This window comes from Ranitomeya imitator, chromosome 1, assembly GCF_032444005.1.
Source record: "Ranitomeya imitator isolate aRanImi1 chromosome 1, aRanImi1.pri, whole genome shotgun sequence".
Classification (NCBI taxonomy): domain Eukaryota; kingdom Metazoa; phylum Chordata; class Amphibia; order Anura; family Dendrobatidae; genus Ranitomeya; species Ranitomeya imitator.
Genome location: NC_091282.1, coordinates 80,923,079 through 80,935,194, shown reverse-complemented (window position 1 = coordinate 80,935,194; position 12,116 = coordinate 80,923,079). Strand labels below are relative to the sequence as shown.

Sequence of the window (12,116 nt, the reverse complement as noted above, 5' to 3'; positions counted from 1 at the left end):
AGTGTAAGCTCTTATGATCAGTGGGGTCCTCTCTCTCTCCTGTAGAGTGTAACATCTTATGTTCAGTGGGGTCCTCTCTCTCCTGTACAGTGTAAGCTCTTATGGTCAGCAGGGCCTTCTCTCTCCTGTACAGTGTAAGCTCTTATGGTCAGCGGGGTCCTCTCTCTCCTGTACAGTGTAAGCTCTTATGGTCAGTGGGGTCCTCTCTCTCCTGTACAGTGTAAGCTCTTATGGTCAGTGGGGTCCTCTCTCTCCTGTAGAGTGAAGCTCTTATGGTCAGCGGGGTCCTCTCTCTCTCCTGTAGAGTGCAACCTCTTATGGTTAGCAGGGTCCTCTCTCTCCTGTACAGTGTAAGCTCTTATGGTCAGGGGGGTCCTCTCTCTCTCCTGTAGAGTGTAACCTCTTATGGTCAGCAGGGTCCTCTCTCTCCTGTACAGTGTAAGCTCTTATGGTCAGGGGGGTCCTCTCTCTCTCCTGTAGAGTGTAAGCTCTTATGGTCAGCAGGTTCCTCTCTCTCCTGTAGAGTGTAAGCTCTTATGGTCAGTGGGGTCCTCTCTCTCCTGTAGAGTGTAAGCTCTTATGGTCAGTGGGGTCCTCTCTCTCTCCTGTAGAGTGTAACATCTTATGTTCAGTGGGGTCCTCTCTCTCCTGTACAGTGTAAGCTCTTATGGTCAGTGGGGTCCTCTCTCTCCTGTAGAGTATAAGCTCTTATGGTCAGTGGGGTCCTCTCTCTCTCCTGTAGAGTGTAAGCTCTTATGGTCAGTGGAGTCCTCTCTCTCCTGTAGAGTATAAGCTCTTATGGTCAGTGGGGTCCTCTCTCTCTCCTGTAGAGTGTAAGCTCTTATAGTCAGCAGGGTCCTCTTTCTCCTGTAGAGTGTAAGCTCTTATGGTCAGTGGGGTCCTCTCTCTCTCCTGTAGAGTGTAACCTCTTATGGTCAGTGGGGTCCTCTCTCTCCTGTAGAGTGTAAGCTCTTATGGTCAGTGGAGTCCTCTCTCTCCTGTAGAGTATAAGCTCTTATGGTCAGTGGGGTCCTCTCTCTCCTGTAGAGTGTAAGCTCTTATGGTCAGTGGGGTCCTCTCTCTCCTGTAGAGTGTAAGCTCTTATGGTCAGCGGGATCCTCTCTCTCCTGTAGATTGTAAGCTCTTATGGTCAGTGGGGTCCTCTCTCCTGTAGAGTGTAAGCTCTTATGGTCAGTGGGGTCCTCTCTCCTGTAGAGTGTAAGCTCTTATGGTCAGTGGGGTCCTCTCTCTCTCCTGTAGAGTGTACGCTCTTATAGTCAATGGGGTCCTCTCTCTCTCCTGTAGAGTGTAAGCTCTTATGGTCAGTGGGGTCCTCTCTATTTCTTCCACTCCCTTTTTCTCTCTCTTCCTCAATCTTGTCCTTTCTCTCTCCTGTAGAGTGTAAACTCTTATAGTCAGTGGGGTCCTTGCTCTCTCTCTCTCCAGTACAGTGTAAGCTCTTATGGTCAGGGGGGTCCTCTCTCTCACTCCTGTAGAGTGTAATCTCTTATGGTCAGCAGGGTCCTCACTCTCTCTACTATAGAGTATAAGCTCATATGGTCAGTGGGGTCTGCTCTATATCTCTTTCTTCCTCTCTTTTTCTTCCACTCCCTTCCTTTCTCTCTTCCTCAATCTTATATAATAATAATAATAATAATAATCTTTATTTTTATATAGCGCTAACATATTCCGCAGCGCTTTACACACATTATCATTGCTGTCCCCATTGGGGCTCACAATCTAAATTCCCTGTCAGTATGTCTTTGGAATGTGGGAGGAAACCGGAGTGCCCGGAGGAAACCCACGCAAACACGGAGAGAACATACAAACTCTTTGCAGATGTTGTCCTTAGTGGGGCTTGAACCCAGGACTCCAGCGCTGCAAGGCTGCTGTGCTATCCACTGCGCCACCGTGCTGCCCCTTATATGCTCTCTCCTGTAGAGTGTAAGCTCTTATGGTCAGCTGGGTCCTCTCTCTCTCTCTCCCTTCCTCTCCTTTCTTTCTCACTTCCTCTCTCTCTCTATCCTTCACACTTGTCCTTTTCTCTCCTGTAGAGTGTAAGCGCTTATGGTCAGCTGGGTCCTCTCTCTCTCTCTCCCTTCCTCTCCTTTCTTTCTCACTTCCTCTCTCTCTCTATCCTTCACACTTGTCCTTTTCTCTCCTGTAGAGTGTAAGCGCTTATGGTCAGCTGGGTCCTCTCTCTCTCTCTCCCTTCCTCTCCTTTCTTTCTCACTTCCTCTCTCTCTCTATCCTTCACACTTGTCCTTTTCTCTCCTGTAGAGTGTAAGCGCTTATGGTCAGCTGGGTCCTCTCTCTCTCTCTCTCTCTCTCTCTTCCTCTCCTTTCTTTCTCACTTCCTCTCTCTCTCTATCCTTCACACTTGTCCTCTTCTCTCCTGTAGAGTGTAAGCTCTTATGGTCAGTGGGGACCTCTCTCTCTCTCTTTTTTTCTCCTGTAGAGTCTAAGATCTTATGGTCAATGTGGTCCTCTCCTTCTTCTCTCACCTACATGTATTTTCTAAGCAATTTGAGATTTGCTGAAAATTATTCCCCACAAATTAAATTTTGGGGAGAAATTTGGTAAAACCAGTGAATTTGAATTTCAAAAGTTTTTCTCATCTATAGTGAACAACTTGATATATTGTAGTGTGTACATCTATCTGTGAAAAACATGGGTAGAAGACATACGTGAAAAATGGACATCTGAAAGAGGCTGCATGGTGGGTCTCAGAAGTGGGACCGGCATCAATCAGACTTTTTTGGCATATTCTACTGATTTTTTTCTTAATTTCTGCAGCAGTGACCATACAGCATATTTCTGTTTCTTTTTTGCAGACATGTGGCCCCTTATGGGCCCAGCAGTGTGGAAAGACTTACTATGCTACAGGTGTGTGCACTGACATCAGTCCGACCTTCCAAGTACTAAGAAGCTTTTCACCAGCTATTCAAAGTAAGTGAAACATGGACATTGTGGTTATTTTCAAGATGAATGTACATTTTTACAACTCTCTTTTCAAAAGGGATGTCCCTTTTTAACCAAATGTTTCCATTGGTCAGTTTTGTGTAAAAAATTGATCTTTACTTACACTCACCGGGTCCAACGATGAGTCTCCGCTGTTGTCCTGGTCTACAGTTGAAACCAGAAGTTTCCATACACTATACAAAAAGACACCTCTGCATGTTTTTCTCAATATCTGACATGAAATCAGAACAAACCTTTCCCGTTTTAGGTCAATTAGGATTACCATAATTAGTAATATTTGCCAAATGCCAGAATAATGAGAGAGAGAGAGAGAGAGAGAATGGTTTAAGACATTTTAATACTTACTGGAAAGTCAAAAGTTTCCATGCATTTCATTAGTATTTGGTACCATTGCCCTTATATTGAATGACTTGGGTGAAACGTTTGGGATCTCCTTCCACAAGCTTCTCACAATAGTTGATCAGAATTTGGGTCCATTCCTTCTGACAAAAATGGTGTAACTGATCTGGGTTTGTAGGTCGCCTTGCTTGCAGCGGCCTTTTCAGCTTTGCCCATACATTTTCAATAGGATTGAGATCAGGGCTTTGTGATGGCCACTCCAAAACATTGACTTTGTTATCCTTAAGCCACTTTGTTACCATTTTGGCAGTATACTTCGGGTCATTGTCCATTTGGAAGACCCATTTCCACCCATGCTTTAACTCCCTGGCTGATGTCTTGAGATGTTGCTTCAGTATTGCCACATAATCTTCTTTTCTCATGATGCCATCTATTTTGTGAAGTGTGTAAGGCGGCCAGGGTGGTAGTCGCGGCAATGGTCTGTTCTGTTCCCACACCCCACAGATGAAATGTAATGTCTCTCTTGCTGGGTGTACAGTGTGCGCAGCAAAGCACTTACCGTCACTGCCAGGTTCTTCTCGGGTACTGTCACTCCAGCTTCACAAAACGTTTAAGTCACAAGTCTTTTCAAACAACACAACTTTACTGGGCAGCAACATTTTCATCACATAGGCAGCACAAGGCAAACACAGAGGCATCTTTATATCTTTCCCTGCCGTCCTGACAGCCTCTATCTTGTCTATCAGCTTCCCTTTTCCCAGCAAGCTCAGCTATATCCTTGGACAGTTCGTGTCCCACCTGTATCCTCAGACAATCCGTGTCCCACCTGTATCCTCAGACAATCCGTGTCCCACCTGTATCCTCGGACAGTCCGTGTCCCACCTGTGCCTTTCCTGTCACCAGCTCCTTTCAGCCCTTCGTCTGGCTCCAGTGGGAAGAGGTGCCAGGAACACTCTCTCAGCTGCTCCCACCCCGGTCTTTGACCCCAGATCCTGCTTGGGGATGATTCTGTTGAGCCCCTTACTGCAGCAGCAGCTTTATCCCAACGGCCTGGAACACTCTGCTTCACTACTGCTCACACGACCTGCCCCGGGCAGGCTGCCCGGGCTTCTCCCTCAAATCAGGAATTATCCTGAATATACTTCCCTGTTCTGTGCTGTCCCTTCCATTTCCTTAACCGCTGTGCTGCCTACATCCTACTCTATTCTATGCTATTATCTATTATTAATGTGCCTCCCCTCTATTCTAGACCTAATCCTATAAACAGTACAAGGCTAGGATTTGGGTTAGGGTTGTGTTGGGGTTACTGTTGTATTGGGGTTAGGCTTGTGGTGTTGGGGTTAGGGTTGTGGTTAGGGTTATGTTTGTTTTTATGGTTGAGATTACGGTTAGGGTTGGGATTAGGTTTAGGGGTGTGTTGGGGTTAGGGTTGTGGTTAGGTTTATGGTTAGGGTTGGGATTAGGGTTAGGGGTGTGTTGGGGTTAGGGTTGTGGTTAGGTTTATGGTTAGGGTTGGGATTAGGGTTAGTGTTGGGGTTAGGGCTGTGTTAAGGTTGTAGTTAGAATTGGGGGGTTCCACTGTTTAGCTACATCAGGTGGTCTCGAAACGCAACATGGCGCCCGCCATTGGTTCCAGCCAATTTTGTGTTCAAAAGGTTAAACGGTGCTCCCTCCCTTTTGAGTCCTGCCATGCGCCCAAACAGTGGCTTTCCACCACATACAGGGTATTCTCCCTGTCACTGTGCGACCAAAACCGGGTTCGTGCTGATTCCACAAGCAATTCCAGCTGGGTGTGCGTCCACGGATGCACAGTCATCTCAAATGTGTTGTGGTGCACAGACCCTCTGACTCCCTGCACCTCAATACACGACGCCGGCCAATCAGAGGTTGGGAGCTGTCCTCGGCGTGCCAGTAACAGGCGACGTATTGCATTGGCGTTAGTACGGACCCATAGACTTTCTATTACTCTCATACTCTGCTTCTAACTCAAGAGTTGCACACTTCTGTACAGTCTTTTGAGTGATCGTGGAGGTCTGAAAACCTGGACCCCTATCTATTTACAAGGAATTTAAAGGGAACCTGTCACCTGAATTTGGTGGGACTGGTTTTGGGTCATATGGGCGGAGTTTTCGGGTGTTTGATTCACCCTTTCCTTACCCGCTGTCTGCATGCTGGCTGCAATATTGGATTGAAGTTCATTCTATGTCCTCCGTAGTACACGCCTGCACAAGGCAAGATTGCTTTGCGCAGGCGTGTACTATGGAGGACAGAGAATGAACTTCAATCCAATATTGCAGCCAGCATGCAGCCAGCGGGTAAGGAAAGGGTGAATCAAACACCCGAAAACTCCGCCCATATGACCCAAAACCAGTCCCGCCAAATTCAGGTGACAGAGTCCCTTTAAGGGCCTGCAAAACCTAAAATAATGCAGCAAAGTTTAGTTACACTTTAATTTTTTTTTCTCTTATTTATTTAGCAATTATTAGATTGTATGTTTTCCCTTATACTTATATAGGGTATACAAGTGTAATATATAGTACACCATAGAAGCAATATTACTATATATTAAAATTCTATTACATAAGAGGAAAGAACATTTCAGCTATTATTATTATATTTTACCATTATTTACTTATGATTTATACTTATATATGTAAAATAATATTGTTTTTTTACATATTGTATGTATTTATATACTGTACTAGATGGTAGCCCGATTCTAACGCATCGGGTATTCTAGAATATATATATACAGTAGTTTATTTATGAAGATTTTAGAATAATACATTGAATACACAGGATTCCGCCGGTCGCAACCAATTAGCGAAGCGTGGTTCAAATCCCGCGCCAATTCGCGCCTGTCGGCTGATTGTTCACGGCCGGCCACGTAGTATATAGTACAGCCACGTAATATATAAGAGCCCACGTGGTATATTGCACAGCCACGTAGTATATTTCACAGCCACGTACTATATAGCACAGCCACGTAGTATATAGCACAGCCCATGGAATATATAGCACAGCCACGTAGTATATAACACAGCCCATGGAGTATATAGCACAGCCACGTAGCATATAGCACAGCCCACAGAGTGTATAACAGCCCACATAGCATATAACACAGCCACATAGTATATAACAGCCCACGTACGCAGTATATAACACAGGCCACGTACTGTATAACACAGCCCACGTAGTATATAACACAGCCCACGTAGTATATTGCACAGCCAACGTAGTGTATTGCACAACCCACGTAGTATATTGCACAGACCACGTAGTATATTGCGCAGCCCACGCAGTACATTGCACAGCCCACATAGTACATTGCATAGCCCACGTAGTACATTGCACAGCCCGCGTAGTACATTGCACTGCCCACGTAGTATATTGCACAGCCCACGCAGTATATTGCACAGCCCACGTAGTATATTGCACAGCCCACGTAGTATATTGCACAGCCCCCGTAGTATATTGCACAGCTCACGTAGTATATTGCACAGCCCACGTAGTATATTGCCCAGCCCACGTAGTATATTGCACAGCCAGGTAGTACATTGAACAGCCCACGTAGTATATTGCACAGCCCATGTAATATATTGCCCAGCCCACGTAGTATATTGCACAGCCATGTAGTATATTGCACAGCCCATGTAGTATATTGCACAGCCCACATAGTATATAGCACAGCCCACGTAGTGTATAGCACAGCCCACGTAGTATATAGCACAGCCCTCGTAGTGTATAGCACAGCCCACGTAGTGTATAGCACAGCCCACGTAGTGTATAGCACAGCCCACGTAGTATATTGCACAGCCCACGTAGTATATTGCACAGCCCACGTAGTATACTGCACAGCCCATGTAGTATATAACAGCCCATGTAGTATATTGCACAGCCCACGTAGTATATTGCACAGCCCACGTAGTATATTGCACAGCCCACGTAGTATATTGCACAGCCCATGTAGTACATAACAGCCCATGTAGTATATTGCACAGCCCACATAGTATATAGCACAGCCCACGTAGTGTATAGCACAGCCCACGTAGTATATAGCACAGCCCTCGTAGTGTATAGCACAGCCCACGTAGTGTATAGCACAGCCCACGTAGTGTATAGCACAGCCCACGTAGTATATTGCACAGCCCACGTAGTATATTGCACAGCCCACGTAGTATACTGCACAGCCCATGTAGTATATAACAGCCCATGTAGTATATTGCACAGCCCACGTAGTATATTGCACAGCCCACGTAGTATATTGCACAGCCCACGTAGTATATTGCACAGCCCATGTAGTACATAACAGCCCATGTAGTATATTGCACAGCCCACGTAGTATATTGCACAGCCCACATAGTATATAGCAATGTGGGCATCATATCCCTGTTAAAGAAAATAATTAAAATAAAAAAGTTATATACTCACCTTGCATTGGCCCCCGGATCAAATCGGTTACCGACACTCCTCGCGCGCTCCGGTCTGAAGAGTGCATTGCGGTCTTGCAGATGATGACGTAGCGGTCTTGCGGTCACCGGAGCGTCGCGAGGAGCGGGAAAAGCCTGTTCTGGATCCGAGGGGCCGACGGACGGTGAGTATATAACTATTTTTTATTTTTTTAATTATTTTTAACATTAGATCTTTTTACTATTGATACTGCATAGGCAGCATGAATAGTAAAAAGTTGGTCACACAGGGTTAATAGGCAGCGTAAATGGAGGGCGTTACACCGCGGCCCGTTAGCGCTGCCATTAACCCTGTGTGAGCGCTGACTGGAGGGGAGTATGGAGCGGGCGCTAACTTCGGGGAGTAAAGAGCGGCCATTTTGCCGCCGGACTGTGCCCGTCGCTGATTGGTCGTGGCAATGGTCATGGGCGTTTTGCCACGCCCAATCAGCGAATTGGATTTCCATGACAGACAGAGGCCGTGACCAATGAATATCCGTGACAGACAGAAAGATAGACAGACAGAAAGACAGACAGACGGAAGTGACCCTTAGACAATTATATAGTAGATACTGTGTATGCATACAATTTCTTTACATCTAATAGGGTTGTGTTTTTTCCCTTAGCCTGTTCTTCATATATCGACATTGCTATTGTGTGTGATGGTTCCAACAGTATTTACCCCTGGTCAGCTGTTCGGAATTTCTTGGAGAAATTTGTGGAGGGGTTAGACATTGGACCGACAAAGACTCAGGTATTGTTATATGAACACAAGCTAGTGTGAACTGAAAATGGTTTGGATGCCCTTGCTGTAGATGTGCCTAGCTCCAATCGATGCTTTTTGACTCCTTAAATCCCGCTGACACTGGAAGGCACCCGCCATCCCAGTGGTTCATTGCTCGGTATCCATCCCCTCCCCCACATCTCCCCACAGGGTGTCGATGGCTTTCCATGATCCTATAACGTCATTTAAACAATTGGTTTAACATTGTAAAGAGAAAAAAAATCGAAACCCTAAAACAGCATAAAAAGCGATCAAAACATCATATGTCAAACTACTGCTACGCAAAAAAAGCTTTCATAGACTTCCATTGTGGAAAAAATAGAGTTATGAGTTTCAGAAATTGGTGACAAAGCCACTTTTTTTTTATTATTATTATTTATTTATTTATTTTACTTTCACAAAGTAAAAAAAAAATAAAATAAAAAATAAAAATAAAGTTCAGACATTTTTTTTTAGCCATGAATGTAATAAAATATATGTATACACATTTGGTATTGCCATAATCATACTGACCTGGAGAATCATGTTATCAGGTTGTTTTTACTTTATTTTATTTTTTTCACAAGTTGAATTTTTTTTTTCATTTTTCAGTACATTATATGATAAAAATGATTGGTGTCATTCAAAACTACAGCCTCAAATGCAAAAAGACAATCCTATATCCATGCCATGTTGGCATAAAAAAAGATGGCTTTTGAATAATGGGGAGGAAAAACTAGATTTCAAAAATGAAAATTGGCTTGACAATTGGGGTTGTCTGGTGCTCCGCACTGCTGCCTCCGGGGTGAGCGGTACCAAGGATGCTATTGCCTAACACTCTGGTCTAAATGCGTGCATGATTGGCGAGTATCAGCACATGACACTTGCTGATACGTCTAGGCAGGAGGGTCGGGTTGTAACATCTTGGTGCCTCCTCCGATGCGGAAGTCAACCATTTTAGGCCACCTCTTTAACGTAAGTCTTTAGCCTGCTTTCTTCTTTCTTAATATTTCTGCCCTTTTGATAACTGTGGATATTTTTATCTGAAGGTGAGTCTCATACAATATGGGAACTACCCCGACATTATGTTTAAAATGAACACCTACAAAAATAAAGAAACCATGAGAAGAGCGATATCGGCCATCAACCAGATGGGGGGAGATCAGACCAACACTTTCAAGGCAATTGATTATACCAGGTAGGACAAGAACACGGAGGTTTTACAATAAGCCAGTGTGGGATGACCAGGTAATAAACCATCTTTCTTCATCCGCGACAGACAGTATGCTTTCTCGGCTGACTATGGAGGTCGGCCAAATGCCAACAAGGTGATGGTGGTCATTACTGATGGTGAATCTCATGACAATGCATTACTAAAAGAAGTCATCGCACGCTGTGAGCAAGATAAGATCACCCGATTTGGCATTGCAGTGAGTAATTCCTAATTTTATGGTCATGTTCTATCACCGACAATAATTTTGAAGGGAATGTATCATCAGAAAAATGGTCTACTGTTTAAATCAGGTCTTTATGTTAAGTGTTTTTTTTAATTTTTGTTATTTTTTTTTAAATTTTTCATATCATGATCTTGCAATTTTCACACAGGCCACGGGGGCGTTTATTAAACCATGCATCCGGTTCTTTCTGGTTGTTCACATGTACATTAGCAGCAGTAGACTGATCTGTTGTGTCTAATGAGCATGTGTAAAGGGCGGGGAAGGAGATTAGGTGTGAGATAACATATTGTGAATGGTGGATCATATGTTTTCTGCTGTTTAAAGAAGTATTAATTGTAATTGTAATTAAAGAGGAGCAGATCAGTTCTTGGGACTCCGTTCCTGCGTCCAGGTCAGCGGTACCGGCCGGCTAGACGGGAGTCCTGCAAATCAACTACCTCCCAACGTCCCCAACGTGGCTTCTGATTAGATCTGGCGCAGCGTCATCTGTGAGTCAACTTGCACACATGACCTTCCGCCATCCCTGACATATCAAATGCTGCTTTGGGAACACTGGAAGGTAAGAGATTTGAGGGACTTCCATCTGTTTGCCAGGTACCACTGACCTGGACGCAGGACTGGAGTCTAATGAATCAATCCACTCATCTATAATTGTAATTCTGCATGTGAAGGTAATGAAACTGCTGAAAAGTCTTCTGTAAAGAACAGGAAACATAAGTTTAAAATCGCTCCAGCTGTCAGTTTGAAAATTAAAAAATTTCTATTTTTGCTTTTATATAAACTGTTATATAAAAAATTGACTAAAAAAATCCCACTCCCATCAAAGTTTTTATCCTCATAAGATATTGCAATCGCCATATTATACAACACTGTGTGCTTACAGTTGCTCATTTTGCCTTTCTACCCAGTATATTCTTCTCCTTTCTCTGCTCTATGTAGAACCAGGAAATCTCTTGTCCCTGTATTTATTATTCCCCTCTTCAACTACTGACTCGGCTGCTCCTTCCTCCCCTTGCCTGACACTCTTGCCGTTACTCATGACTCATACAGGCAAAATTGACCTCCTGTTTCTACATAGAGTTAGAAGGATTCAGCTAGTCAGTTTTTAATCATGTGATGTCATAGACCTAATGGAAAAGAGAAGAATTATCTGGGTAGAAAGGCAAAATGAGCAATTGTGAGTATACAGTGCTGTATAATATGATGACTGCAATATATTAAGAGGATAAAAACTTTGATGAAAAGAGGGGGAGGAGGAAGAGGACAAGGAGAGCTTTAACACAAAAACCTGACTACATCTGATTGTCTTCCTCTTGTAAGCATATACTCCCGAAAAAAGTGCACAGCAGAGTGCACGTTCACTCTACCGTCACCACTGCAGTCTATTCAGGGGATTTCGGATTTATACCCTGACGGGGACATAGAACAAAATGTGAAAACGGCAGTAGCAAAAAAATAAAACCATATGTGTCTATGTATAAAGTCGGATGAGCACAGAGGCACTGCTTAAGGCCCCCAAATTCCTTGATTGCAGTATTGGGGTACTACATATGGGTATGTGCATGAAACCTAACTGATGCCTTCACAGTGTATCTGTATAAAATTAATCTATCCAGGTTACAGATGTGTCCATCCTTACATTTGCTCGAACTTGGGTAAGGACTCCTATGAAATCATGAAATAAACTCATGAAATAAATTCAATATAATATCACAACGAGCTCGAAAAAAACCCTAAACACACTTTGATTCATATTCCATCTACAGAGTGGCCATCTAGAGACATATATAAATATCATAGACATCTCCCAACAGAGTATCACAATATCCAATTTTGTTCTGGTTTTAAGAGGTCATAACATACCACATATAGCAGTATATGTTGAAGCGCTTGTCCCGCAAGCAAAGTACATTTTGATCAATAGATCTTGGACTAATAATAAGTTCTACAATTGGATGTGATAAGAAAAATGTTCCCGTGCTGAGATAATCTTATAAAGTTGCCCTTGTTATGTATTGTATAATGGCTTTGTCTGACCATGTAGAGCTGTCCCACTTTATGGTCGGAACATACCACAGTTCCTGGCCAGGAGGGAAAAGCATAAGTCACTTGTGAATGGCAGTTGTG

General features: G+C 43.8%; 1 protein-coding gene across 1 annotated transcript in view; it reads left to right on the top strand.

The window, feature by feature from the left end:
• Positions 1-12,116, top strand: part of ITGA2 (integrin subunit alpha 2) — a 160,468-nt gene that overhangs the window by 86,911 nt on the left and 61,441 nt on the right. Inside the window, exons 5-8 of the mRNA XM_069748544.1 lie at positions 2,835-2,949; positions 8,396-8,523; positions 9,582-9,730; positions 9,812-9,962. Coding sequence (XP_069604645.1) covers positions 2,835-2,949; positions 8,396-8,523; positions 9,582-9,730; positions 9,812-9,962 — 543 coding nt within the window. The remainder of the gene's footprint in view (positions 1-2,834; positions 2,950-8,395; positions 8,524-9,581; positions 9,731-9,811; positions 9,963-12,116) is intronic.